At 57.4% G+C, this 24,979-nt stretch overlaps 1 protein-coding gene across 5 annotated transcripts; it reads left to right on the plus strand.

Annotated features, from left to right (window-relative positions):
• Window positions 1-1,305: 1,305 nt before the first annotated feature.
• On the plus strand, window positions 1,306-21,318 carry RAB3IL1 (RAB3A interacting protein like 1). Of its 5 annotated transcripts, none has more exons than XM_010982982.3 (11): window positions 1,307-1,566; window positions 11,890-12,142; window positions 12,496-12,591; window positions 12,680-12,757; window positions 13,429-13,647; window positions 14,753-14,881; window positions 14,981-15,093; window positions 15,373-15,396; window positions 16,523-16,622; window positions 19,373-19,439; window positions 20,276-21,318. In XM_010982982.3, the coding sequence occupies exons 1-11, from the start codon at window positions 1,415-1,417 to the stop codon at window positions 20,356-20,358; spliced, it is 1,314 nt and encodes a 437-aa protein (XP_010981284.1). In that variant the 5' UTR covers window positions 1,307-1,414; the 3' UTR covers window positions 20,359-21,318. The 5 variants fall into 5 exon arrangements, with proteins under 5 accessions (XP_010981285.1, XP_010981284.1, XP_064348336.1 ...); XM_064492266.1 differs by lacking the exon at window positions 1,307-1,566 and adding an exon at window positions 4,185-4,296; XM_064492263.1 differs by lacking the exon at window positions 1,307-1,566 and adding an exon at window positions 6,928-7,732.
• Window positions 21,319-24,979: the final 3,661 nt, after the last annotated feature.

Genomic DNA, 24,979 nt, shown 5'->3' on the forward strand with positions numbered 1-24,979 from the left:
GGAAAATTCATTGCCAGGAAAGAGAGGCCAGCATCTGGTTTGCATTAGGCTGGGAGAGCTTCGAAGCCCAAAGCCTGAGTGGGAGATATCCGCAGGGCAGGCAGGGTGTGACGACTAGGCAGGAATTGGCAGCTTCTCCCAGCGGGAACTCTGAACTCAGAGGCTGACAGGAAAGAGGAGGGAAGGCGAGGGAGAAGGGAATAGGAAACTCATTTCAGTCTCCATGGTGACTGACACTCCATGAATGTTACCTTCTTTGATAGTCACAACTTCATGGGGTGGGGGGGCGGGGAAAATTGTTCCCATTTTCTACTTGTGAGAACTGAGGCCCAGAGAGGTTAAGTGACTTGCCGGAGGTCACACAGTCAGGGGATGGTGGAGCTCGGATTAGAATTCAAGCCAAATGAGCTGAAGTGGAACATTCAAGGCATCCCATGGGTGGACTGAGGCTGATTGTGTGCCAGGCAAGGGGGCACCACGGATTTGGTGATGAGCATGGGCCAGCCTCTGCCCACGGCTTACTCAGTTTGTGTGAGGGGTGTCTGACAGTGCCATGGGGCTCTTGTCATGACATAAGGTGGTCCACGTGTCAGAGGGCTCCAACCCAATGTCTGCAGAGGAAAAAACCAAAACACAGGGGAAGACTTCCTGGAGGAGGGGGTATGAGCAGAAGACAATTTTATCTGAGGGCTTGGGATGGGGTGGAGGCTGCAGAGAGTGGGAACAGTGTGAGGAAAGTGGGGGGGGGGGTTATAGGGCACGTCTGGGCAATAGCAGCTGGCCTGCTGTGCCTTAGAGGGTGAGGTGCCATTTCATAGTTAGGGAAACTGAGGCACAGAGAGCCTAATGTGCCCAAAGGTTCACAGTCTGGAAGTGGGGTTGAATCCAGCCTGTCTGATTCCAGGTCTGTGTTCCTAACTGCTACACAACTGGTCCATTTTTGTTGGTGGTTGAAAGTTTTAAGGGTGTTTTGAAGCCAGGGACCACGGGGAGGTGGGGGACCTTGCCCAAGACCACACAGCCAGCCAGTGACAGGGCCAGAGCTGGACAGGCTCTTTCCAACTTGCCAACCTGGGCGGGGAGAGGACAGGCAGCCTTGTCCCATGGGCTTAGTTAAGCCTGGGGCCTTGGACACGCAGAGGAAGCCTCCCATTTCCCTTCAAGGTAGCTCAACTTCCCTGGCTCAGGCAGGAAGGAGGGCCCAGCATTCTCTGCTGCCCGCTGAGCCATGGGAGTTAATAATTACTGGGTTTAAGGAGATAGAGGTCTGTCTGGGAGGCGCCTCCCTCACAGGCTGCTGCTCCTCGGAGATAGCAAAGGTTATTGTGAGTCTCAGCCTGGGGGTGGCGAGAAGGCTCCCGCCACCTCCCCACCTGGCAGTCTCTAGGGGGACTCTCGATCTGGCCCACCAGCCATGGACGCTGCTAATGAGCGCTCTGAGTGTCCTGCCCGAGGAAAATGTCCCGTGTTCCTGGCAGTGAGCTCAGGGGCTGTCCGCTATGCCCCTTCAGGTCTGGGTCCTGAACTTGAGGGGCACTTGGGAGAGCAGCCCTGGGCCACAGACAGGTGAGCTAGTGGCCTGGGAGGCGGAGGGGAAGGAGGAACCTTATCACTCTGCAGGGGCCTTGGGGGAGGGATGAGAAGCGGGGCACTGGACAGTGGACTGGCATAGAACTCTGAGGATATCATGAGCCTCCTTCAAGGTCAGCACCAGGGGTGGCCCTGATTGTCTTGTCTAACTTGGTTGTTGTAAGATGTAGAATCTGAGGCTCAGAGAGGGCAAGACACTCATCCTGGGTCGCACAGTGAATCGAGGACAGACTGAAGTCCAGAATCAGGGCCTGGGTTGTTGAAGCTGGCAGTGTCCTGGATGGGTCTGTGGCCAGGGCTGCCAGGCTGCGGATGGCCAGGGTGAGGGGGGAAGTTTGGGGAGGACAGTGGCTTGGAGGCAGAAGACACACCTTTTATTTTTCCCTCCCAACCTGCCAACCTCCCAACCTAGTAGGGTCCCCTTATTGCATGTAACTGCCATTTCCACAGAGCTCTTTGGTTTCTGGGCTGTCTTTTCAGAAAACCGGTGTAAGGGGTCTCAGCCCCACCATCCCTGGCTGTGTGGCATCAGGCAGTTTTCTTAACTTCTCTGAGCCCGTCCTTTTCAGCTAAGGAGCAGAGCTCACTGGGCTGTGGGAGGAGCTAGTGAGGCCTTGAGAGCCCAAGGTAAGAGATCATGGGATATTTTTGGCTGGTAATTGGGGTGGTGACAGTGACCCCACACTTGTCTTTTGAAGCCTCACTCAAGGGCCTTCCAGCCCACTAGTCCTCCCGGGCTGAGGACTCTTCCTCTGGGCCCGTAGCCCTGGGCTGATACCCCTTCCATCCCTTATCTCCCACCAGTCTGGGTTACCACGACTTGGACCAGGTCTTATCTCCTGCCCGGGCTTGTGAAGACTTGGAGGGTAAGCGTCCTGTCCTGAGCTCCTTGTGTGTCATCCCCTCCTGGTTCCCCTAACAGTGAACAGAGTAAGGTCCAGGAAGACAGCAGTTGCTCAAGACTTATCTGGTGAAGGATTCGTCAACAAATACAGAATGACATCTCCTTTGGGCCAGACCCTAGGCTAGGCTGTGGTGGGTGGAGAAACACAGCTCCAAGGAGGAGCTGGTCCCTGCCCTTGGGAAACCACAGTTGTGGAAACAATGGCCCTGCAGAGAGAAGGATATGGGAGGCCTGGGCAGAATGAGAGGGATGTCACAGAGGGCTGGTGCAGGTTGCTCACTGAGCAAGGTGCCAGCCATGGGAGCATGTGAGCAATACATCAAATCTGGTCTGCCCTCCGCTCACCAAGTCCTGTACCTTGGCGTGGGCCATGTCCCCCAAGGAGAGGAATATTGTCCTCTATTTTGAACAAGGACATCATTCATTTAGTAAGGTGCACCCTGGCTGAGAAGTGGCCCTGGAAGTGGAGGTCCTTGAGTATCTCCCCCACCGCCCATCTCCCCACCATACTGGAACCCCAGGGGGTACAGAGCCTGTGTCTATGCAGTTTCCCTTTGGGTCCCCCAGTCCTTGGACGGCCCATAGTTTGTGCTCAGAAGGGATGGTTGAATGCGTGCACAAATGAATGAAATGTGTGTTCCCAGATGAAGATCTGACAAACTTAAGCCTGGGGTCCCGACTCTGGATCTGAGAGTAGCACCTGAAAGGGAAAGTACCTGCTCCCAGACTCCTAGGCCTCCTCTAGATATGGAGGGTGGGGGTCATGGTCTCTGGCAAGAGAGAAGCAGGGTTATGCTCTCACTGGATGAGCCCAAGGCTGAAGTTGAGTCAATGGTCAGGACTCAGGAGAGGTCACAGAGGGACAGAGGGGCTGAGGGACAAGGAAGACCAGTGATCTAGCATCCAAGGAATGGTTTTACAGACGTGGGACCTAATAGGTGTGTATATGGGGTGGGGAGGGCGCATTCTGGCAGAGACTAGATGGTGGGCAAAGGCAGGGATGGGCAGAGTCTGTTCAGAGCAAGAAGGGTGGCCCCTGGTTGGGAGGAGAGGCTGGTGCTGGAGACTTGGGGCCAAAGGTGGGATCTCCCACAAGATAAGCCCTGAGGAGGAGAGAGAAAACTTGTTTGGGGGTCAGCCCCCCTTCTCATCCGGAAGGATGTTGCCAGGAGAGACACAGAGCAGGGAGCCCAGGGAAGGAGTGCCAGGTTAGGGGGTGAGAGCATGCCTGCTGGCCTTGAGAGACAGTCCGCTAAGAGTCAGGGAGCTGAAAGCCAGAGAGCCACTGTAGGTTCTTGGGCAGGGGTGGCCCTGGGAGGGTGCAGCGTTGTGCCGCGCGGCGGGTGATTGGAGGGGAGTCAGCTGGGAGCGTCCGGGAGCTGCGCTGGCCGCAGGATGATGGGGACAGGCTCCTCCCCCACTCTGGCCGTCGCACTGTCCCGGGGAGGGCGGCCGGAGCGGGACTGGGCTCCGAGCGCGCGCGAGCTCTCGGCGTCGGTGGCCGGAGGGGCGGGGCTGGGCACGTGTCCTCGGGCCACCCCTCGGCCACGTGACCGGCCGAGGGCAGGGTCGCGGCAGGCTTGGGGGCCGGGGCGCGGGCCGGGGCCGCACAGAGGGACAGGCAGCGGGCAGGACTGACAGGCGGCGGGGCAGCCCGGCGGGCCTGGGCGGAGTCGGCGGCTGGCGGGGACGCGGCGGGGGCGGCGCGGGGAGATCGCGGCGGCGGCGGCGGCGGCGGCGGCGGCGGCGGCGGCGCGTGGAACCGACTCCCGGGCGCCCCGAGGCGCCGGGATGTGGAGCGGGTAGGTTCGCGAGGGGTCGGGACGCTGCTGCCTCCCGGGGTGGGACGGCGGGGAGGGTGGGGGTGGGGTCCCGGGAGTGTGTGCACCCCCACTGGGAGGTGCTCTGCGCCTCTATTCCTGCCCTGTTGGAGCACGAGGACAGGCAAGGCGACTCGCAACTGAAGATGGAAGGACACTCCGCATGGAGGTGTCAGGGGGTCTCTCTGGAGGCAGAGAGTGCGAAGGGTGGGCTGCAGACCGTCCTGCCATGACAGCGCCAACTTCTAATTGATCGGAGAGCAAGTGAGCTGGGGTAGGAGGGGTAGAGTGCAAGCCGGAATAACTCTGCTATGCACCTAGAGAACGGGAACCCCCCCCCCCTCCAGGCTGGGTGAACCCTCTAAAAGCAGTGCATTTGGGAAGGGGGAGGCTGGGTCTCTGCCAAGGTCACTTGCAAGTTGGTGAACCTCCATCTAAGGCTCCTGGCGCCTGCTGGGCTCAAAGGTGTGGTGTGGGACTTCCCTGCAGCCTGGACCGGGGCAACACAGACTCTGGGCCCTGGGTTAGTGGCTTCAGTACCCATATCTGTTCACTGATTCTCACGGGTGGCCCCAGTCCCTGGCCAACCTGGTGTGGGACCCTTTCTCTGTATGTGCTGTGGTCTTTTCATGCAGTTTGGTAAACACTTCTTCCCCATGGCCTGGGAAGATCAGGTCCTAGAGGAGATGTGGCCAGAGTGGAAGTGGGTTATATGTATTCCTGTAAAGAACTGGGCCAGATGGGAGGTCCCAGGACAGGGCTCCTTCTCAGCCACAGCTGGAGAGTGAGGGACACCCCAGTGGGGAGGCTGGCGGGCTGGAGAGTTCCGATACAGGCTGAATCCGCCTTACTCCATGGCACCAAGCAAAGCATGAGCTGAGATGCTAAGGGAGGCATGGAAAGTCATCCCCAGCAGGGGCTGCTGGGAGAGTGGGCTCCTGGTAGGGGTGAGGCGTGAAGAAGCCCTAGACACTTAAAAGGAGAGAGTTAAGTGGAGCCTGGATTCTTTGGAATTGTGCCCTGGGGGAAGGAGACTGAGTTTAGGGAGAAAGTGGTTGAGTTGGATTGGTGACATCCGGAGAGGTTAAGGCGATCCTGCCTGAGGTTAATTGTCTTTGAGGAGCTGGGGGAGGAAGCTGGTGACCCCTTGTGTTGGGTACACCCAGGCAAAACTCAGCCACCTGTGTGATCTTTAGAGTACAGCCTCACTTCTCTGGGCCTCTAGGTGACATGTGTGGATTGTGGTGGGGAAGTGATCCAGGCCCAGAGATTGTCCTTTCCTGGAGGCACCCAGGCCAGGGCCAGACAGACAAGTCTGGGGGCTGCTGGTAGACGGGTGCTGACTTTAAAGAAGGGATCAAAAAGTCCCAGGACCTTTCTGGATGGATCAGGCTGCCAAGTCGAACCCAACTCAATCCTCAATATGGCTCACTTCCTGGAGGTAGATTTGGATCCTCCAGGACCTAGCCAGGTGCAGAGCACGTAGTGGATGCTTCATACGTGCAGATGGAAGGCACGAGGGGCAGAGTGAGGAGCTGGGCACCTGGGGAACAAGAGGTAGAGTTTGGGGGTTACCTTGAGCACTGCCTTTTTATGGACCTCTCACTTGAATATTGTTGGAGGCAGGGATTGAAGGATCAGGGGCCAAGCTGCCAGCACCCACTGGGGGACTCTGTCCTAGGAGCTCACCCAGACTCCAGCAGCAGCTGGGAGGGACGCTGCTCGGGGTCACACTTGCCCAGGTAGCAGACAGAGCTGCTGTGATAACTTTGGGCAAGTGTATCCTTGGGATCCGTCCTCCTAGACTGGGAGGAATCTGGCTGAGCAGTCGGTAACCCTGGCTAAGCCTCTCATGACTCTAGGGCTTGGTTTCCTCATGTGGAAGATGCCTGAGATAGGATTCTTGGATGACTGCTCTGTTAGTGGCTGGGTCAAGGTGCCAGCTCGGCTTCTTGGCTCTAGACCAAGGGCTGCTCCCCTGGGGTGGGAGGCAGCGGCAGGACTTTTCAGGAGCTCAGGTGGACCTGCTTCATGGGGACTCCTTGAGTGTGGGCCCTGAACTCTGAATCCAGAGACGCCTCCCCACAAAGCAGGCTGCTCCCTTCCCATCCCCCACAGCATCCCATGTCCATAGTCTGGGGCACCAAGCCAGCTCCAAGGTGATGGGGTGGGCAATTTGGGTACTTCTGTTGCTCACACAGTGCTGGGCACTTGCGACTTGGTCCTCAGAGGCCAGAGTTTGGGTTCTGGGCTAGTTTTCTGCCACTTGGTGGCCAGATGACATTGGTGTAGCCCCCAGTCTGTTTCCCTGTCTGTCAGATCATGCCTGTCTCTAGGCAGGGACAGACTGTTGGATGGCCTGGGAATGAGAGAGACCACCCTAACCTCCTAGGGATGGGGGACTGTGTCGTTGCTGCAGGCATGGTGCTGGGGAGCTCCAGGGCTACAGATAGGCTGTGTGATCTTGAGAAAGTCACCTTAAGGCTCTGGGCCTTGGGCTGGCTCCCGGTGGAGGCAGGGCTGGCTTCCCTTCCTCATCAGGGCAGAGGCTGGGCTGGCGGGCCTGGGTCTGTGGCAGGGAGAGGCTTGGCCTGGCCCACCTGCTTCAAGGGTTCCAACCATCCCGAGGCTGTTCCTGGCCTCCTCCTCCCTCCTGCTCCGTGTTCCTTGTAGGAACAAGGCACTGCTGCTGCTCCAGCCTCCCGTGCACACACCTACCCTTCCTGGAGTGGTCCAGACGCACCCTCTCCTACCCCGGGGGTCCTACTCGACTCACTTCCCTGGACAACACCATTGTCCATTCTTCTGGAACCCTCAGCTCCTCTGTCACCCATCCCCTCATCCAGGCTCGGGCTGCAGCTGCTCCCTGTGGGCTGCCACTTCCCAAATGCTTCAGCCACCCCCTTCTCTTCCCTGAAAGACCCCTTCCCAGTTCCTCATTCCACTCACGGGCACTACTGTTCTCATTCACCTTGTTCTTGGTTTGTAGTTATCTTAACTACTGCCATTTTGTCTTGTCCCCCTCTCCAGCCCCTGGTCGTCCCATGATTCCCCCGCCAAGTCTTTCTCTGTGTTTCCCCTCTGCCTATCCCCTCCCAGCCCAGAGCCTACCCAGCTAGAACAGCAGCCGTGGGTGGAACCCCACCACCACCACCGTTCCCACACTGCCTCAAACTTCCTCAAACCTCCATCTGCGTCCTGCCTCACTTCTCTGAAACCACCATTCATCCCCTTTCCTCCTGTCCTGACTCTTCTGGGTGACAGTTCACATGACACTAGAGCCTGGTTTCTGGGTTCAGGTCCCACCCTGCCACTTCCTCATTGTGTGTTCGCCAGATCGCCACCCCTCTCTGAACCTCGGGCGCCTCTTCATTCAAACCGGGTTGGAGAGAGCCTCTCCTTGTCGCAGTGTAATGAGGTGCACGCGTGATGACATCTGTGGAGTGGGGGGCTGGCACAGATGGGAGTGGGAGCTCGGGAATCTGATGTTTGTGGGTCTGGAGCTGAGGACTTGGCCACTCTCTGTGGGCTGAGCTTGGCTGGGTTTGCGGGTCGGTCAGGGAACCAACACAGGAAACCTTTCCTGGGACCCCGCTGGCCCCTGGACAAGAGTCACTGGGCTTCAGCCTCAGGGCTCTCAGGGCTTACTGGGCTGCCTGTAAGTGTGTGAGTGTGATTCTGAACCCGGCCCCTGCGCTGCGGCACTGTCCCGGAGCTGGGCCCAGGTCGGGGTTCCTGCAGACCAGACAAGCAAGCTTCAGCTGCCCTGGAGCCTGGGCTCTGCGGCCCGAGGCAGAAGGTGAGGGTCCCAGTGTGAGCCCTGATTCCTTTCTCTCCCCTGGTTTTCAGAGTATCCCATGCTGGCTCCTCCCCCTGCTTGAGTAATGAGGCCGTCATGTCTGTTAGCACACAGGAGGCATCTTTAACTCAAGGAGGTGACCTGGGCACTGGTGGGCAGAGAGGGAGAGGTTCAGGGCATGGCAGGCTGGCTGGGCCAAAGCTGGAGGAAGGTTCACAGGACCGGATTTGGGCCCTTCTGGCCCTGGGTGTGGCCTCCGGGCAGGCCCTCCTCGTCCAGTGGGGGTTGCTGGGTGACTGGGGACCACTGAACCCAGAGGTGGCCCTCATGTTGCCATGTTTCGTAGATGGGAACAAAAGCCCCAGGGGCCCTCTGAGAAAGGGCCTGGGGGTTGCTGCTTTCCCCCAGCCCTTGTGTGTTTCCTGGGGAAGTGACCCCGCAGCGCCTTTCCTGTGTGAACTGCCCTGGGCTCTAGGCAGGGGAGCCGGCTTCGGGATGGGGATGTTGGCTGCCCCCATCTACCCGACCTTGACTCTTACTATCTCCTGCCGCTGAGCAGACCCCTCCGTAGTGGCATATCCTGGATGTTGGACTCTGTTTCTGTGGGGAATGGGGACTGAGAAGGTTTGAGCAGAGCACTGTGGACCTGGACTAGGGGCCGAGGGAGTAGGCATAGCAGAGAAGAACTTGATAGCTCATGCGTGCCCAAAGAGTGAACTCCCTCCACCATAGACGTTCACGCCCAGGATTTTGGGCCTCTAAAGTATGTAGAAGATAATGGATTCTGAGTTGGCTGGACCCAAGGGGCCTGGGGTCTCCTCTACTTCTGAAATTTGAGTCACAGGAGCTGGCCTTATGGCCCAGAGTGTAAGCAGGAGGGTCTACAGATTCCAGCTTCCCTCCCAGTGCAGAGTGGGCCCTTCTTTCCCTCCTGCTTGTGCACCCCCGGCCCAGGCATTGGGCTGTTAGTGACTCCCCAGCCATCCATGCTTTTTGCCATGAGGATTTATACATTGGGCTTTTCCACCGGGGAGAGGGGGACGAGGAGGGAGAAGGGGAAGGTATCACTGGGACTCTGTCTCAGGCCTCCCTGGGACAGTTTCCTCTGGCTGCAAAATTGGGCCCCATCCCCCTAGCAGTGGGTTGAAATGAGAACCTGTTGGGAAAATGATGGGAGCTGTCTGGCCACACCCCCAGCCCATGCCCTGGGGACCAGCAGGAGAGTGTGTGTCCTTCACTGTGGCCAGAGGCCAAGCCCACACCGGTGGACGAAGCTTATTATTCGCGGGAGGTGTCTGGCTGCCTTGTTCCCCTAGGCAGGGGATGCAGGTGATGGCTGTGGTGGTCCTTGCCATGGGGCTGGGGATCTGAGACCTGGGATCCTGCCTTGTGCCCTTTGCTGTCCCTGGAAGTCACCCCCTGCCCTTGGCCTATACTTGTTGCTCAATTCTATCGTAGTGGGCAGAGCCGACGTGGGGTCTGACCCCACCAAGCCTGAATGACTACTTTGGCCATCTTCTCCACTGAGGGGATGGTACTGGACCCCAGGCCTCCAGTGGGGGAACCTCCTGAGGGCCCACAGTTTTAGCTGCAGGATCCAGAGCCTGGGCAGACGTGATGGGGGGCGGGGTAGTGGGGGTCCCTGCCAAACATAGCTGCAGACAGTCCACTGTTCTCCCCGTGCCTTGTCCAGTGACTCAGTTCCATTCTTAGTGCGCTTCCTGCAGGTTTTACCCCCAACCCACAGATGGGGAGGCAGGCTGAGAGAATTTCAGTAACCTTCCCAGGGGCTCGCAGGTACCAAGGGTCGGAGCCTGGCATGGACCCATCCTTGCCCGACTGGCCTGTGTGCTCAGCCACAGCCCCCCTGCCGCCAGCCCTGGCCTCCTTTCTCGGGGGCAGTTTCTGGGCCTGAGCAGAGGCTGAGAAGCCAGTTCAGGCTGGAATTGGGTCAGATTTCCCTGCGCAGCTCAGGAAGAGCCTCCTGGGTACCCCTGGACCCAGTGGCCCTTGATCCAGAGGAAGATGCACGATGCCACCGCCCACCCACTGCCCACCGCCCACCGGTCCGCTGTAGCTGGGGAGCTTTGGGAGCCTGGGCTGACGACCTGGCCACCATTCCTAGCACTGCTGCTGACCAGCTGTGTGACCCTGGGCAAGTCCCATCACCTCTCTCATCTGTAGAATGGAGACAATACCACAAGTGCAGCTTTTGTTTGTTTGTTTGTTTTGAGGGGTAATCAGATTTCTTTTTTTTTTTTTTTAATGGAGGTACTGGGGACTGAACCCAGGACCTCATGCATGCTAAGCACACGTCTGCCACTGAGCTATCCCCTCCCCTCCTCGGCTGAGAGTTTTAAGTGAGATAACATGAGCAGAGCACCTGGGAGTCCCCTGGGTGCAGACTCAGCCTGGGGCCACCACAGCGCTGCCACAGCCCCTTAAGCCTCAGGGACCCGCTGGCCAACAAGACCCCTCAGACAAGGGTATTAGGAAAGATCCCTGTCCAGCATAAATGCTGTTGATGCAGTGATGGGTGTGTGTTCCAATTTTAGTCGTCAAAGCCTGCGTCCCTGCTGGGCAGGACCCAGCCCGAGGAACCCAAGACCACACTCGGCTAGTTCCAGCAGAGGGCAGGCTGGGTTGGTGGCTGGACTGGGCCACGTGGAGGGCTGGGAATGGGTTCATTGCTAGGGTCCCTGGGCACCAGGTCCTTTTGTGTTACCGAAGGGGAAACACAAAACATAGGGGGCTGCTTAAGTGATGGTCCCTTGGTCCAGAGGACGGGGAGGAGGGACCAGACCGCAGCCCTGTCTTTCCCATTTCCTCTTGGCAATTCTGAATTCCACGACCCCTTGGCCTTGTCTTTCCTCCCTCCTGTGTGGGCCCCTCTGAGCCCCTTCCCCTCCACTTCCCCTTTCGATCAGCAGCCCAGCCCCCCACCTTCAGTCCAGCCACTGCAGCTCAGAAGCTGCTGGCTCAGGAGCCGCCAACTTTTGCTGAGTGAGCGAGTCCAGAGGTGCTGTCTTGGCACAAACCACCACTGCCCAGCCCTCTCCTTCCCCCACTCCTCAGGGTCTGCTGCGAAGAGGGGAGCGTGGACGGGCGGGGGGCGCCCTGCACTGCCTCCGGGGTCCTCAACTTCAGGGAGAAGAGTGTCCTGAGGCTCAGAGAGAGGGGAGTTTGCCTGAGGTCACAAGGTGGACCAGTGGAGAACTGGGATTGCTCCCCACAAGGTCCAGAGGGCAGGAAGTGGGCTGCCTTCCCCGGGGCCATTTGCAGAACCTTCCTGCCTGAGCTCTGCCTGTCCCCGCTGGTCCTTCCTCTCTGGTCCACCCTGACAGTAGCAATGAAGGCACTTCCCACTTAAGTGTCTCGTGTGCCAAGGCTTTCTGCACATCTCTGATCTAGTCAGTGACCCCTGTGGTAGGGCCGTTTGGATCCTCCCCATTTTAAAGAGGCGGAAACGCAGGCCCTCACCATTGATACATTTACAGTATCTGTTGGGCGAACCAACAGGAACACCTGCTGTGTGCTGGGCACCTACTGTGGGCCTGGGCTGGAGCGGGTGGTTGACATAGATGAATGAGCCCTGTCCTTGCCCCCAGGTGTCCCTGTGCTTGGTCATTCTGCCCTTGTGACAACCCTGGTGATAGCCTATTTTACAGATGGGGAGACTGAGGCCCAGAGTGGCAGGTGTGTTGCCTGGGCTTGGTCCCTGGGCTCAGCTCTCCAGGCCTTAGGACCCCACCCTGTATCTGCTCTCTGCCTGGCAGCCAGCCCCACCCGGACGAGGGCCACCCGCCACCCCTGGAAGCTGTCCCAGTCCCCTGGAAGAGTGTGGGCCCCTGCAAAAGCCACAGGGAGTCCCCGGGAGGCCTGGCGGAGACCCCTGCAGGGGAGGAGGTGCAAGGCGAGGAGGGGCCTGTGGCTACCCGGCTGGACGTGTCGCGCCTGCGCAGCTCTTCCATGGAGATCCGCGAGAAGGGCTCGGAGTTCCTGAAGGAGGAGCTGCACAAAGCCCAGAAGGTGGGGCCTGGGGGTGGGGTGGGGGGCCAGGGGCCGGCCTGGGGAGACGTCATGCACCTGTCAAGGCCACTTGCGTGCCAGGCCTGTGCTGAGCATGAGGGCAGCACAAACAAAGGGGAGACCAGTGCTTCCTGTGACTTTTAATCGACTTTTAGAAGTCCTGACTCCAACCTCATGCTATAAGCTAAATGGAAAACACATGGTAAACTGTAGGGCCATGGAGGAAGTCAGCTCCAGAGGCCCACGGAAGATGACCCCAGGGAATGGGGCCTGGTCAAGTGGGCCTGGTGCCCCCAGTGCCAGGCCTGGGGTCCCCCCATGGGGCTGACGGCTCTGTCCCCTGTGCCCCCCAGGAGCTGAAACTGAAGGATGAGGAGTGTGAGCGGCTGTCCAAGGTGCGGGAGCAGCTGGAACAGGAGCTGGAGGAGCTGACGGCCAGCCTGTTTGAGGTACGGGGCCTGGGCGCAGGCTGGGGAGGGAGTCTGCAGGGCATCTGTCAGCATGGCCCCACTCACTTGGAGCCTGCCCTCTTCCCAGGAAGCCCACAAGATGGTGCGAGAAGCCAACATGAAGCAGGCAGCGTCAGAAAAGCAGCTGAAGGAGGCGCGGGGCAAGGTGAGGCCCTCCTACCTACTCGGCCAGCCCAGAGCTCCTGACCCCCTCCCAGCCCTGCCATTGGCCAGGGGATGGATGCCGGTTGGGATGGGCCAACCAAGGCCCAGAAGGAAGGGACAGAGGCATCTGAATGACCCCGCTGGAACACAGCCCGCTGGGGTGGAAGTCCAGCTCCCTGGGACCCCAGCTGTGCTTCTGTTGCACCAAGGAGATCTTTCTGGGCCCTTTCTGGGTCTGGGAGGATCTTGTAACCGTTGTAGTTTCTTTTCCCTCCTCCTATGTCCCCTTTGCAAAGCAGAAACCTCAGTTTGGCTGTATGAGCCTGGGCAAGGAGCTTTAGCTTTCCGAGCCTGTTTGCCCATCTGTAAAATGTGTGGGCTGGGCTGTTCCTGGCTCCTAGGGGCCACTCAGTGGGAGATCCAACCAGCTCTCAGACACGTGTATCAAACAGAGTCCTGGCTATCAAAGTGACCTAAGCCAGGCCATGTCTTCTTTCTGAGCGTCAGCTTCCTGATCTGTAAAATGGGTATCTCAGCTCCCACTTCAAAAGCTGTAACAGGTAGAGTTAGGTACTAGTCAGGGTGGGCCATCCTGAGCTGGGGTGACAGGTGGTGGCAGACAGGGCAGAGTCAACCCTGGGCTAACACTTACAGCCATCTCATTCCGGCCAGATCGACATGCTGCAGGCAGAGGTGACAGCCTTGAAGACACTGGTCATCACGTCCACACCAGCCTCTCCCAACCGCGAGCTCCACCCGCAGCTTCTCAGCCCCACCAAGGCCGGACCCCGCAAGGGCCACTTGCGTCATAAGAGCACCAGCAGCGCCCCCTGCCCTGCTGTGTGTCCTGCTGCAGGACACGCCCTGGCCCCGGACAAGGAGGGCAGAGAGGTGAGAGGCTGCGGGCAGACAGTGGACACCAGAAAGAGAGACAGCGCCCACTGTCAGCCGGGCAGTGATGCCCAGTGGGGACCTGCCTGACTCCTGCTGTGTGACCAGGAGCCTGTCCCACCCTCTCTGGACTTCTGTGTCCTTTGGCTATGAGGGCTCCTTTGGGCAGGTTCCTTGTGATATGAGGTGTTTGGCCCTCAGTGGGGTACATGGGGGCCTGGTCCAGGCTGGACAATGAGCTGCAATGTCCTTGGCTGTGGGTCCTCAGGAGTTCACTCAGGGCTGCGCCCAGCGAACACCCATGAGGGATGTAGTGGGACTCAGCTTCCTGGGGTCTCTGATGCCAAGGTGGCCCCCAGCTCCATCCTGCCCCAGGCCTCCGGAGCTTCCAAGGAGGAGGCACGGGGGGGGCCTTCAACCCTCTTCTGGCTCTAAGCTTCCAACTGGACACTAACATCTCCTTCCTTCTGTCTCTGTGCACCTGTCTGTCTGTCTGCCCTGTGCGTCCAGCCCGGGCTGCCCCCCCTCCTCTCTCTGCTCCTCTGCGTGGTCCCCAGCAGGGCGGTTCACCTCACCTACGAGCCGGCCTGGCAGCTCCCACCTGGTGAGCTGCCTGTGGGCCCCACCTCTGCCACCTCTCTCTCCTTTTCCCGACAGGTAATGGCTCCAGAGAGGGGCCGCCCCGCTCCCGCCCACCCAGCCTCTCACTGCATGTGCTCCGGGGGGGCGTGTGTCTTTCCTCCCGTGTACCATGCCTGTGTGTGCTGCGGGTCCCGGCGTGTACCCGTGGGTCCCTGCGGGGTCACTCTTCAACTTTTCCTCCTCAAGGAGGTGGGGAGGGTCTTCAGGACGAGGCCCCGGACCCAAGTCCGTAATTCTCTAGTGCCGAGAAACTGAAAACACGCCTGAAAGTGCAACTTTGAATTCTGCATTCTCGGTGCAGAGACAGGAGATGAGTTCTTTGGGACTTGGCTCCCCTGCGTGGTCCCCACTGGGCCTGCCCTGCGTCCTCCCTGGCTCCCCACCACCTTCGGCTCTGCCTGTCTCTGCCGTGCTGGCCCCCAGCACCCTAACCCCCACCCACCCCCCTCGCCCTCCCCTACAGGTGGATGCGACCCTGTTTGCAGAGTTCCAAGCCTGGAGGGAATCACCTTCCCTGGACAAGACCTGCCCCTTCCTGGAAAGGGTGTACCGGGAGGACGTGGGCCCCTGCCTGGACTTCACCATGCAGGAGGTGAGGCGGGCAGAGGGCGGCCAGCTGGGGAGGGGAGGCCGGCCCCCCAGCCAGGGACCAGCCTCTCACCACCTCACCCACCGCCCTGCTCTGGAGCAGCTCTCGGCACTGGTCCGGGCCGCCGTGGAGGACAACACGCTCACCATTGAGCCTGTGGCTTCGCAAACACTGCCCTCAGTGAAGGTGGCCGCTGTCGAGTGTGGCCGCACCAAGTAAGCTTAGCTCTGCACCCTTCCTGGCCCCTGGGAAACCCCTGCGTAGCCTTGGGCCCCCGCCAAGGGGGTGGCCTGGGAGGACTGAGCCTCAGGCCTGCCTGCTGGGGCCTGGTGTGGGTGGGCCAGGGCACCTCACTGGGTGGGGACTGTGGCTGCCCCCACGCAGGGCAGGGAGGCATCTTTGGTAGAAATTCCTGCCTTTCATCACGGAGCCAGGGTCTCTCCCTTCCCGGCTGCCCTGACGTGCCTCCCTCTCCCACTCCCTCTCTCCCACAGTGGGTTCCGGGCCCCGATTGACACGTAAGTTATATTTGTTGTTGGCTCTGCCTCCTGCCAATAACCGGACATTCCTGGCGTCTAGTCCTCCCTGCTTCTCAGCTGGCTTTGGGCGGGGCCAGCAGCCAAGTGAAACTGCCACAGTGTGGAGAGGGCAGGGACTGGGGAGCACTTCCCCTCAGCAGCCCAGGATCTGGCCTGAGAGGGAGGTCCTGGGGTGGGAGCCTTGTCACTGAGGGGAACGTTTGAGCAGGGTTTTGAAGGATGAATAACAGTCTGCCAAGCAGGGAAGGACCTTTCAGGCAGAGGCAACGGGATAAGTGAAGGTATGAGAAGCCAGAGTATTAATGGAGACTCCCCTGGGTTGGTGGGTGGAGCATTTGAGTGAGTGGGCAAGGAGCTGGGGCTGAGGCCACAGAGGGTGTTTGGGGCCAGAGTGTAAAGGGCCTCGAATAAGGCTGGGGCTTTGACCCACTAGACCAGAATTTCACAAATCATCGATAAATGTTCCCTGAAAAGAAGGTTCCCTGGTCCAATCAGAGAGACACATTGAACCTGGAGGCAGCAAAGGCTCTGATAAGTCCTGCAACCAAGGAGCCTATTTATCCTTCATTTACTCGGGATTCTCCATAGCCATTTCCTGGGCAATAAGAAGGCAGCAGGGAAAGATCGTGGGCTAGATGTGGATTTTTGAGGAGCCCTTGGCTGTAACAATAAAGAGTAGAGATAAAGCAAAAGGCTCAGTGGAAGAGAGAGCAGACTCCTGCTTAATTGGGGGAAGGGGTGACTGGGTCTGAGGGCCCCAGTAAAGTAGGGGGGCATTTTCAGGGCCTTCAGAGGGTGGAGCTTTGGTACACCTGGCATGAAGCTGACCAAGCTCCCCTGCCCACCAAGGGTGAGGTGAGGGGCTTAGGGATGGGGTCCAGCTTGGTTAAAGGTCCCTCGCAGGGATTTCCAGGACTGCCCCTACTCCCGCTTGGCCTGGCTGCAGACTCCATGGGACGCCAGGGGAGAGGATGTCAGGTCCCATCCTGCAGTCTGCCTGCCTGCCTCTCCCTCTATGGCCTCCTCCTGGCTGCCGCATCCTCCCTGCATGAGCTGAATGGGCAAGCCCCAGTCAGCCCCCACAACCCCCTCTGCTTTCCCCTAGTACATGTGCCCTGAGTGGGCTGGCCTGTGCCTGTCGCCACCGAATCCGGCTTGGGGACTCCAAGAGCCACTACTACATTTCGCCATCTTCCCGAGCCAGGGTGAGTCATCCAATGGGGGCATTACCTGGCTCCTTAGGGCTCCCTGAGCTGAGACTCCAGTCCCCAGGCCTAGGAGCACAACCTCTATCTCCAGAGTAGGGCAGGGCACAGGCTCAGAGAGCTGCAGAGATTGACTTGGGCTACACAGCCAAGCCAGGTGTATTGGTTGGCTATTTCTGTGTAACAAATTTCCATGAACTTAGTGACACTCATTTATTATCTCAGTCTCCCTGGATCCAGAGTCCAGGCACAGCTTAGCTAGGTCCTTTGCCAGGGTCTCATGGGCTGCAATGAGGGTGTCAGCAGCTGCGTCCTTTCTGACGATCAGGGCCCCCTTCTGAGCTCACATGGCTCTTGGCAGAAGTCAGTTCCTTGTGGTTGAAGGACTGAGGTAGCCATGTTCTTGCTGGCTAAAAAGTAATCGTGAAAATGACACCCATCACCTGTCATTTAAAGTAACCTAACCAAGGGAACCACACGGAAGTTCAGGTTAAAGTTCCAGGCTCCTGACTTCTGGCTCCAGCTCCGTCCGGCCCCAGGTTTTGGAGAATGTTCTGAGACTTGTCTGTCACATAAAGCTGACAGTCAGCTGTGGGTGCTGAGGGGCCTCCAGGAATCCCAGCTACTGTCCTCACCTGCCAAGTGACCCAGGCTGGATCAGGGGACCTACTGAGCTGGGATGAGGGTGAGGTGGTCCCCGTTCTTCTGTCCCTTCAAAGACAGTAAAGATGATTGGAAGAAACAAAAATTTGGAAAACAATGAAGCTTGGTGCAAAGTTGACACAGTGTGGACGGGCCCTCTTAGAGGAACCATCTCCTCCCCTTGACCTCCCAGAGGCGCCTCCTGGGACTAAAGTGGACAAATGGCCCCCATCATCAGGCACCAGACTGACAAGCAAAGGCAGCTTATCTGGTCCTGAAAGCTTCTGCAGGGTAGCCCAGCATGATGTCCTGGCCAATCCCACAGCAACAAGCTGGGCCCCCATTAGAGACAGGGAGTCTGAGCCTTAGAAAGGAGAGGGGGCAGGGTGTAGTTCCATGGTAGAGCGTGTGCTTACATGCACAAGGTCCTGGGTTCAATTCCCAGTTCCTCCATTAAAATAAATAAACCTAATTACTCTCCCCCCAAAAAAGAAAGGAAAGAGGTATGCCCCAGGCAACTCATCCTAGACCCAGGTCTCCCCTTTCTGAATCCAGCCTCCGCCCTGTGCATCTGTGCCCACGGCCTTGTTCGATGGCCATTGGCCCTTTGTGTTTTCTGATACCAACACCGGGGATCCATGCCAGACATTCCCATGCCAACAAAATGACATCTAGAACGTCCTATCTGCCAGGCCTGTGTGTCCACGCTGTGCTGGGCAGAACTGGGGTGGTAGATGAGAAGGGTGTGAAGTTTTAGGATGTGGTCTCCATCCTGAAGAGACCACGGAGTGTGGAATCCACAGGGAGAAGAGAGTTCAGTCCCCAAGGAGCAGCACTGGGGGGAGGCCCGCCACTCCTGTCATCCCCTGCTCCCGTGGGGCCCACTGGCCACTGCACATCACCATGGCCTGAGATGCGAGCTTCTCCTGTCCTGCTTGCACCCCACGCAGCCCCTCCTCGGCCCTCCCAGGTGGCACTTTGGCCACGCTGGGTCAGTCTCCTGACCTGGCTTTCAAACCTCCCTGCCTCTGACCCACTTTGTCCTCCTGGCAAGGGCTCCTGGGTGTTTGAGGGCCTATCAGAAGCACCGCCCCACCCTTTGACCGTCTCCGCTCCCCAGCCTGTGGCCCACACACACTTGACATCCCTCCCTCAAAGCACTTGGATATTTAGCAGGAGCAGCTGTGGGCACAGCTGCCAGCCACCTCCCACCCTGTCTTAGGTTGGGTTCCCTAGAAGCAGAGCCTAAGATGGAGATTGTGTGCAATTCTCAGGAGGCGAGTGGGAGAAGCAGAATGGGGTGAGGGAAACAGGCGAAGGTGTGGCCTCAGCTAGAGTCTGGCTCAGCCTGATCCACAGGGACTGGAGCCCAGAGTGGGTTCCACCCTGGGGTGGGCTGGCCTTTTACATCTCAGATGTCAGTCAGTCATTGGCTGAGGCCTGTGGGGGTAGAGGGTACAGAGGGGCAACACTCTGAACAGCAGGGAGATGGGGCCCCAGCCTGCAGAAGTGGCCAGGACAGTGCACCAACAGCATTCTTTCCACGGTATGAGAGTCTTCATGGCCAGGCTGGGGGCTTCAGGCGAGGGGCTCCAGGGCAGCCAGGTGAGCACCTTCTGATCCTCTTGCCTTTCCTGGCATTACAGATAGCCCCTGGTAAGGCCTGGCTGGCCAAGGCCTCCAGCATCCAGGGCAAGCAGGCCCCTGGTTGGGGTGAGGGTTGGGGGTGGGGGAGCAGGGAAGTGGATTCTTGGCAGCCTGCCCAGTTTCATCTTCCAGCTCGGCCACTTACAAGTTCTGTGACCTCCACAGTTGTTGTTAGGTCGTTCTTGGAGCCCCCGTTCTCCCCACGTGCAGCATGGGAATGATGGGCATGTCTGCCTCGTAGGATACGCCTACTTGAACTACTTGATTACGCTTAATTGTTGCTATCATTTTTTTATTAGGTGTGATAGTATTGGGGCTGTTAATTACAGTTTTAGAGCCCAGCTCTGGCTCTGATGTGGGTTTTCCCGCTCTGCCCTGTCTCTCATCTGCGCTGGTTTTTTTTTGCGGGGGAACCCCAAGTATGAGGCCGGCGGATCACACCCTGCCCCCTCCGCCCACAGATAACTGCTGTGTGCAACTTCTTCACCTACATCCGCTACATCCAGCAAGGCCTGGTGCGGCAGGACGGTGAGCGCCCCCTGGTGGCTGGCGGTGGGTGGTGCCCTGGAAGGGGCGGGGCGGGCCAGCGGCGGCAGGGCCAACCCCAGAGCTTTGCTGCCCGGGTCCGAAATGAGGATTCTGCGAGCGGGAAGGTTGTGGGTTAGTAAAGGGCTCGTGAACCCCTGTTGTTGAGTTCTGTGGAAAGACTAACAGCAGAACGGTCCTCTTGGGCCCTGCCTCACCAGGAGAACAAGCCTGACCCCCCGCGTTCCTGGATCCAACTGCTTTCTCCTGCCCAGAAACCTTTCCCAGCCCCGGGGCCAGTAGGGACTGCATTCCTGTTACTGGCCTGGCATTCGAGGCCCTACGGAATCTCCTCCCCTCGCAGTGTGGTCGCCTGAACACAGGCTCATCCACCTCCCTGGTACCCTTGCCTGACTTGAGTCCGTCCACCCATTGTCCCCTTGCCCCATTCTGCCAGCAGGGGATGGACTTTGAGGGCCCTGATTGACGCTTTGGATCTGTCTACTCTCTGGGTCGCTGGAGAGCCCGGGGAGATGGGGTTGGAGAGCATTTGCAGCCTCTCAAGTGTGTGGCAGTGGGTACATGAATGCCCACGTCAGGCTCTGGGGGTGACCATCACCTCCATCTCTCCCATGTGTTCAGCACTCAACAGTTTGCAAGGCCTCAAAGTGGAGCCTCAAAGAGGTCCAGCCACTCACTAAGGTCATCGATCCTGGGAGACTGGGGAGCCTCAGGGTGCCCATTAGCTGCCCTGCCCAAAGCCAGGGAAAGGGGCCAGGCCGTCTGCTTGAGGTGATCCTGAGTGGTCACTGAGCTGTCCACGCTCTCTCTGCCTGCAGCGGAGCCGATGTTCTGGGAGATCACAAGGCTGCGGAAGGAGATGTCGCTGGCCAAGCTTGGCTTCTTCCCCCAGGAGGCCTAGGGCATGGCCCAGGCCTGGAGTGGGGCTCTGAGCTGGAGCCAACACCCACTCCATGATAGACAGACATACAGCAGGACAGGGTCCTTGAGCCAGCCCTTAGCCAGAAACTGAACAGAAGGACAAATGGCCAGGCCATGGAGGCAGCGCCGAGCTGGCACCAAACGTCCATCCCTGGACAGGACCTCAAGAGGTGACCTCTCTTCCCTAGTGGTACTACAGCCACTAGGAGACTTTCAAGAAAGTACCAAAGACCAAGGAGCTTGGAGCCATACAGAGAGGCTCAGCCCTTGGGAGGGGCCCCTGGGGCAGCCAGCACCCCCTCCCCAGTCCCAGGAGCTGCTGCCTGCAGGCGCCTTGTTGGCTGGATCTCAAGGGTATCCGACAGGCTAGTTCCCAAGTCCCTGGGCACCAGCACCCCCTTGTGGCCATCCTTCACCACGTTCCCAGGAGGCCTCCGCATCAGAAAGCCCAGCAGGCCTGCAGTCCCAGGTGCCCACGGGGCCGCAGAGTTGTGACTGCCAGGGCCTCCCTGGCTGTCTTCTACTCCATCCTATGTCTGCCTGAAAACTGCCCCCAGATGTTCTCAAGATGTAGCAGGGTCCCTCTTCCTGCCCTCCCTCTCAACCTTCCCCCTCCCCTCCCCATCCGAGCCCTATGCTGAAGAAGTCCTGCCCCCACCGCTCCTGGAAGGATTGGGGCACTCATCTCCCAAAGTAAAACACAGTGGACGCCCTGGCCTGTTTACAGCCGTGGATGGCCATCCAGAGAACAGGGGCAGAGGGCGCCCTGCACCCAGGACTGGGGTGGGGTGGGCAGGCCCCGGGCCCCTCCTCACCTCTCACAGCCTACTCGGTACCAGGGTCCAAGGCCAACCTGGACACATCCCTCACCACGTCTGATTTCCTCCTCTGAACGGAATGTAATGCGATCTCTATTTAATAAAGGACGGCTTTGTTGGTAGAGGCGGGGTGGCCACGAGCCTTTACTCCTGCGCCCTGGGGCTTGGGCCAAGGCTTGGGCCTCTGAAGGAATGAAACAAAATCCTTTCCTCGCCCACCCTCGTGCTTGGGATTAAACCCAAATCCTGAAGGGATTTCTGTAGGGAGCATCACTGGAGTCCTCCCCAGGGTTCCCCAGGGCTTGGGTTACTGGAGGCTGAGCCTGGCTTCCTCTCCATGTGGAGCTGCTTGCTGTCAGGAGAGTGGGGGCTTTGCCGCTGCCTCACAGAAAACCTTGAGCAGATCCCCTTCCCATCTCCCTGCCTAGTCTAACAGGAGCCTGGAGCTCAGTCAAGGTGTCAGGGCTGCCGAGCACACAGGATGAAGGCAGGATTGATGACCGGTGATGTCTGCCAGCAGCACAGGCAGGGACTGTAGTAGCCCTGACTCCCCCATGGATTCTTAATGAGGGACAATAGTGACAGGTGGAAGAAGTTGGGGTGGCCCAGGCCCCTGAAGTCCTGGGTTGCAAGCCCTTTAAATAAACAAATTCACTTAATCCTCACTGCAGCCATCAGAGGTACTAGTTCTCCCATTTTGCAGATGAGTCGACTGAGGCACCAAGAGGAAACAGTGGCCCCAGGATAGGGATGAACAAGCCCAGTTCCAGAGCGCATAGTGTTGGCCAGCATCCTAGACTCTAAGAACCAGAGGGGAGAGTATGGCTCAAGCGGCAGAGTGCGTGCTTAGTATGCACAGGGTCCTGGGTTCAATCCCCACTACTGCCCCCTAAAAGTAAATAAATAATGAATAAACAAACAAACCTAATTTCCTCCCCTCCCCCCCAAAAGAACCACTGCTGAATTAGGCCCTTCCCTGTTTTTCTGAGATGTAGAAACTGAGGCTCATGGCAGAGCTGGATTTTAATCTAGGTTTGGTGCCCAAATTGTACCCCATGAAAGCGCCCCTACCCCTGATCTGCAGGCTTCTGGGGTTGGGTTGGGGGCGCCCCAGGACTTTCGCTTTTGGAATTGGGAGGGGAAGGTTAGCTGACAACAGCCACACAGGAGCTGTTCCTCTTAAGTGAATTTTCTAGATAACCCACTCAGATGGCCACCACTTAGAAGCCAGCACCAACCACAGCCACTGAGCCTGAGCCCAGCCCCACACTGGCCTCACACACTGCACTGCTGTGTCACATTTTACCATCTGTCAAGCCTGTCTTGATTTGGTCCTGCCAGGGCTGTGTACCTGGGCAAGTTTTTCCTCTCCGGGCCTCAGCTTTCTCATCTTTGAGTTGGGAATATTGGACTGAATGACTTTTCTAACTCCTTCCCTTTTTTTTTTTTTTCCATTCATTTTGTGGTTTAAAAAGACATAAAATTTACCATCTTAAAAATAAAGTAAAATGGGGGGTGGGTATAGCTCAAGTGATAGAGGGCATGCTTACTATACACAAGGTCCTGGGTTCAATCCCCAGTACCACCTCTAAAAATAAATAAGTAAATCTAATACCTCCCCCCTCAAAAAATTTTTAAAAAGTTAAAACAAAAAATTAAGACAAAGTTTACTATCTTTAAAATAAATTTAAAAAAAAAAGGAAAAAGGTTACTCTCAACCATTTTGGATTGTGATTTGAGCGTACAGTTCAGTAGTGTTACGTGAACCAGATCTCCAGAACTTTTTCATCTTGCAAGTCTGAAACTATATACCCCTAAACAAGTCCCCACCCTCCACCCCTGGCAACCACCATTCTCTCCTGTAGGTATTTTATATAAGTAGAATCATGCGATATTTGTCTTTTGGTGACTGGCTTATTTTACTCAGCATAATATCTTCAAGGTTCATCCGTGTTGTAGCATAGGACAGGATTTCCTTCCTTTTAGGGCTAATTAATATTCTGTTGTATGCAGAGACCACATTTTGTTTATCTCTTTATATTCATGGACATTTGGGTTGCTTCCACCTCTTAGCTATTGTGAACAATATTGCTATGAACATGGGAGTACAGCTACCTCTTTGAGTCCCTGCATTCAATTCTTTCGGATATTTATACTGAGGTGGGATTGCTGGATGATATGGTAGTTCTATTTTTAATTTTGTGAGGAACCTCCCTAGCATTTTCCATAGTAGCTACACTATCTGACAATCCCACCAACAGTGTACAAGTGTTCCAATATCTCCAGATCCTTGCCAACATTTGTTTCGTTGTTGTTTGGTTTTTTGGGTTTGGGTTTTTTTTTTGTAATTTGGGGGGCAATTAGATTTATTTTATATATTTACTTATTTTTAATGGAGTTTCTGCAGATCGAACTCAAGACTTCGTGCATGCTAGGTGCACACTTTACCACTGAGTTTACGCCCTCCCCTCTCCGTTGGTGTTCATTGATAATAGCCACCCTAATGTCTATGGGGTGATGTCTCAATGTGGTTTGGACTTGCATTTCTCTGATAATTAGTAATGTTGAGCATCTTTCCATATGCTTGTTGGCCATTTGTATGCCACACCCTCTTGTTTTTACTAAGGGGTATTCTAAGGAGCTCTGCTGCTCCATCATCGTGATGCCTTCGGAGAGAGTCTTTCATGGCTGGTAGGGCCACAGCGCGTCAATAATTCATTTGAATAATAACTCTTCACTGATCAGTTGTGCCCAGGGCCTCATAACCAAGCTCGCAGCGTGGTGAGCTTTGACTCAAAGCCAAATCGTAAAGCTCTGACCTGGGACCACTTTGTGTGTCTTCTGCAGAACCAATGACGGGGCTTTGTGACTGTTCTACCTGCTAGGCCCAGAGCTTTTTTGTAAAGTTGCCTGATTGGGCCGCTGCTGCCCCTACATGGCTTGCCCTTGCCCGAGCCCCCACTGGCACAAGCATCACTTGGCTCCAGGACCGTGGCTGGCGGCACCATAGTGGGCGGAGACTTCTGTGTGTCTGAGATGCCTGTGTAGCAGCTCAGGGCGCAGAGAAGCCCAGCAGCAGCTGGGACAGGGGCTGGATTCAAGTGGTTTGAGGGACTTCCCTCAAACCTATGTGCCCCCCCCCAAACTGCTCTAGCTGGCAGATCCTCTTTTGCCTTTTGGCTACTTCTCCCCTCCCGTTGCCTAAACCCAACGCCATGACAGTGGCCCCACGGCAGCTCAGGAATGTCAAGTGGTACCTCTCTCTTTCCAAGCACTCTAAGAGGCCTCACTGTCCTGCTGGGGGTTTGGATGGACAATGGAATCCCAAGTTCCTCCAGGGCCCCTGATTCCAGGAAATTTGCCAGGTCCACTGCATTGAAGCCCAGAGAGGCTACGGAAGGCCCTGAGGCCCGTGGAGAAATGTGGGAGACTGAAGTTTAGGCTGTGGGGAGGAGACACACTTCAGGCTTCGCAGCAACACAACTCCATGTAGCAGGAGGGCTCAGCCACCTCTCTCCCTCTGTTGGGATGAAGCAGCTGGAGGCAGTGGTCTAGTCCTGAGCCTATTTACCTCCTATGAGATCCTGCACAGGTCTTCATCTTCCGCATCTCTCTGGGGGCAGCTGGGGGCAAGTGGAGGTTCTAACCCACCCCAATTCCCACTACCTCACATGAACTGAGATGAGGTTGTTATGGAAATGACAGGCCAGCCAAGAAGCAAACACGACTCGGAGGGTTGGAGTACTCAGGTTTTTTACGCTGGCAGGCTCAGAAGGGCTATCC

This window comes from Camelus dromedarius, chromosome 12 (genome assembly GCF_036321535.1).
Source record: "Camelus dromedarius isolate mCamDro1 chromosome 12, mCamDro1.pat, whole genome shotgun sequence".
Classification (NCBI taxonomy): domain Eukaryota; kingdom Metazoa; phylum Chordata; class Mammalia; order Artiodactyla; family Camelidae; genus Camelus; species Camelus dromedarius.

Excerpts from the sequence above, each read along its gene's own strand:
- RAB3IL1 (XM_010982982.3), top strand. The coding sequence starts at position 1,415 with ATGGACGCTGCTAATGAGCGCTCTGAGTGTCCTGCCCGAGGAAAATGT. Across the intron at positions 1,567-11,889 it reads CAGCCCTGGGCCACAGACAG|CCAGCCCCACCCGGACGAGG; the intron begins GTGAGCTAGTGG and ends TCTGCCTGGCAG. Across the intron at positions 19,440-20,275 it reads AGGCCTGGTGCGGCAGGACG|CGGAGCCGATGTTCTGGGAG; the intron begins GTGAGCGCCCCC and ends CTCTGCCTGCAG.